Consider the following 3,744-nt stretch of genomic DNA (forward strand, 5'->3'; position numbering starts at 1 on the left):
GGGCTCTGAGTCCACAGTGACCAGAATCATAGTGAAGAGAAGGACTCGTGAGCTGAGTGTGTCCTGGATGGTCTTTAGCTCGGCCTTATCTTCGTCGGTGAGGGGACCCTGCAGTAGAACCAGGATGAAGGCGTGGACGCCCTCAGGAGCACAGAGGGAGATGCAGCGGAGGCACTGCTGCATCACTGCCTCCAGAGGTTTTCCAGACAGAGCTGGCAGCTCCACCAGAGACACCCGACGCCCACACCCTCTCCCTCATGTTTAACACACTGCCCTGGGCTGCTCGCTGCAGGGAGCTCTGCTCGCCCTAAAATGGACTCAGCTGCTGACGCCTTCCCTGCTCCACTCCTCCCAAAAAGAACCAGGTTCAGAGAGGGTTTCTCTTTTGTACCAAAGGCCAAAGTCAGACCTGAGTCTTCTTCTTCAAAAGCGTCAGGACTCAGATGATCTCCACTGTTCTCCTTCAACATGTCACAGATTCTTGAGAACAGCTCTTTACGTTTAAATTGTTTCAGATCATGCTGATATAGATCAGAGTGATGCATCCACATACATCTGTATCTACATCTGATGATCATGTCCCTTATATGTGTCTGCCTCATGTATTTCTCCATGGACCCTGGTGTCTCTGCTTGTGGCCTGGACATCAGCACCAGTGAATGTTGGAAGACCTGCTCACTGAGGCTCTCCAGGACTGACTGTAGTCTGCTTTTGTGCTGCTCAGTGAAGTCTTCAGGCTGTAGAACCAGCAGGGACACATGAGGACCAGGGGCGCTCAGATCTTTGATGTCTCGTATAATCTGTTGGAGTTGTTGTTGTGAGGTGGTGGAGAGCAGCTGGTCTGGAGTGTGGATCACAGTCAATGGTTTGTCCTGGAATGTTCCACTGAATTTTACACATTTATCATGTTGAGTGGACAGATCATACTCCTTGTTTCCCAAAAGGAGGTTTCCCACTGAGTTCTTCAGCGTCCTGCTGTTCCCCAGAAGAACCAGCCTCAGCTCAGATACTGGAAACAGAGAAACAAACTCACTTCAGTTGTGAACTACACTTGGCAGGAGGTTTTATTGATTTGTTCTGCTGTGCCCCAAAAACACTAAACTTGATGCATTTTAATTATTTATTAATAATTATAATACTTTTGATGTTTTATATTTAGTACTTTGGACCAAAGATATACTTTGATAAAGCTGAGGTCTGAGGCTTTTGTCCTAAATATTTAAATGTCTGTTTGTGCTGTGGAGTTCTAAGTTCACTTACAGTACGGCGGCAGGAGTCCATAGCTGCCACTGCATTTATGACAATTTCCATCTTCTGTAAATAAAAACACAAAAGGACAAGTTGACATTTCCACCTTCAGTAGACAACACATTTCACTATGATGAGATGTTACATCACAAAAAATCCCCTGTTCCTGTTTGGACATCACTGGAAATTAAGACATTTGTACAGGTATTTCCATAATGTTACAAAACATCCAAAAGTTGTGTTTAGACTAATATAAATGCATGATCATATCAGAAGCCCTACATGAAGAGACAAAGAACAAGGCCAGTTACGTCACCCGGACTGGCGTTACGGGGCCCCACCCTGGAGCCAGGCCTGGGGTGGGTGCTCGGCAGCGAGCGCCTGGTGGCCGGGCCTTTCCCCACGGGCCCGGTCGGGCCCAGCCCGAAGGAACGACATGGGGCCGTCCTCCCGTGGACCCACCACCTGCGGGAGGAGCCATGCGGGGCGGATGCAGAGAGATCCGGGCGGCAGTCGAAGGCGGGGACCTCGACGACCAGATCTCCGGACATGGAGACTAGCTCTGGGGACATGGAATGTCACCTCGCTGGGGCGGAAGGAGCCTGAGCTTGTGTGGGAGGTTGAGCATTACCGGCTAGATATAGTCGGCCTCACCTCCACGCACAGCTTGGGCTCTGGAACCCAACTTCTTGAGAGGGGTTGGACTCTCCATTTCTCTGGCGTTGCCCGCGGGGAGCGGCGGCGAGCTGGTGTGGGCTTGCTCATTGCCCCACAACTCAGCCGCTGCTTGTTGGGGTTCACTCCGGTGAACGAGAGGGTCGCGTCCCTGCGCCTTCGGGTCGGGGAAAGGTCTCTCACTGTTGTGTCGGCCTACGGGCCAAGCAGCAGTGCGGAGTACCCGGCCTTCTTGGAGTCCCTGGGAGGGGTACTGGACAGTGAACCAACCGGGGACTCCGTTGTTCTCCTGGGGGACTTCAACGCCCATGTGACACAGTGACTTGGAGGGCATGATTGGGAGGAACGGCCTCCCCGATCTGAACCTGAGCGGTGTTTTGTTATTGGACTTCTGTGCTAGTCACAGTTTGTCCATAACAAACACCATGTTCGAGCACAAGGGTGTCCATCGGTGCACGTGGCACCAGGACACTCTAGGTCGGAGGTCGATGATCGACTTTGTTGTCGTGTCATCTGACCTCCGACCGCGTGTCTTGGACACTCGGGTGAAGAGAGGGGCTGAGCTGTCAACTGATGGTGAGTTGGATCCGCTGGCAGAGGAGGAAGCCGGACAGACCTGGCAGGCCCAAGCGCATTGTGAGGGTCTGCTGGGAACGTCTGGCGGAGCCCTCTGTCAGGGGGGTCTTCAACTCCCACCTCCGGGAGAGCTTCTCCCTGATCCCGGGGGAGGTTGGAGACATGGACTCCGAGTGGGCCATGTTCTCCACCTCTACTGTGGTCGTAAGGTCTGTGGTGCTTGTCGCGGCGGCAATCCCCGAACCCGGTGGTGGACACCGGAAGTAAGGGATGCCGTCAAGCTGAAGAAGGAGTCCTATCGAGCCTTGTTGGCTCGTGGGACTCCTGAGGCAGCTGATGAGTACCGGTGGGCCAAGCGTGCCGCGGCTCGGCCAGTCACAGAGGCAAAAACTCGGGGTTGGGAGGAGTTCGGGGAGGCCATGGAGAAGGACTATCGGACGGCCTCAAAGAGATTCTGGCAAACCGTCCGACGCCTCAGGAGGGGGAAGCAGTGCTTCAGCAACACTGTTTACAGTGCGGGTGGAGAGCTGCTGACCTCGACTGGGGATGTTGTCGGGCGGTGGAAGGAATACTTTGAAGATCTCCTCAATCCCACTGTCACGTCTTCCGAGGAGGAAGCAGAAACTGGGGACCCAGAGGCGGACTCGTCCATCACCCTGGCTGAAGTCACTGAGGTGGTTGGCAAGCTCCTCAGTGGCAAGGCTCCGGGGGTGGACGAGATTCGTCCTGAGTACCTCAAGTCTCTGGATGTTGTGGGGCTGTCTTGGCTGACACGTCTCTGCAACATCGCGTGGTGGTCGGGGACGGTACCTGTGGAATGGCAGACCGGGGTGGTGGTCCCTCTGTATAAGAAGGGGGACCGGAGGGTGTGTTCCAATTACAGGGGAATCACACTCCTCAGCCTTCCCGGTAAGGTCTATTCCAGGGTACTGGAGAGGAGAATCCGACCGATAGTCGAACCTCGGATTCAGGAGGAGCAGTGTGGTTTTCGTCCTGGTCGTGGAACACTGGACCAGCTCTATACTCTCCATCGGGTCGAGGGCTCATGGGAGTATGCCCAACCAGTCCACATGTGTTTTGTGGATCTGGAGAAGGCATTCGACCGTGTCCCTCGTGGTGTCCTTTGGGGCTGGGATGAGAATCAGCTCCTCCAAATCCGAGGCCATGGTTCTCGACCGGAAAAAGGTGGTTTGCTCTCTCCGGGTGGGTAGTGAGTCTCTGCCCCAAGTGGAGGAGTTCAAGTAT

At 54.1% G+C, this 3,744-nt stretch overlaps 1 protein-coding gene across 1 annotated transcript in view; it reads right to left on the reverse strand.

Annotated features, from left to right (window-relative positions):
* LOC117394117 (GTPase IMAP family member 8-like) overlaps nucleotides 1-1,348 on the reverse strand; it is a 3,598-nt gene extending 2,250 nt beyond the window's left edge. Inside the window, 3 exon segments of the mRNA XM_055221332.1 lie at nucleotides 5-248; nucleotides 251-1,009; nucleotides 1,261-1,348. Coding sequence (XP_055077307.1) covers nucleotides 5-248; nucleotides 251-1,009; nucleotides 1,261-1,348 — 1,091 coding nt within the window.
* Between the last annotated feature and the right edge of the window lie 2,396 nt (nucleotides 1,349-3,744).

Source organism: Periophthalmus magnuspinnatus, chromosome 4 (genome assembly GCF_009829125.3).
Source record: "Periophthalmus magnuspinnatus isolate fPerMag1 chromosome 4, fPerMag1.2.pri, whole genome shotgun sequence".
NCBI classification, from domain to species: domain Eukaryota; kingdom Metazoa; phylum Chordata; class Actinopteri; order Gobiiformes; family Gobiidae; genus Periophthalmus; species Periophthalmus magnuspinnatus.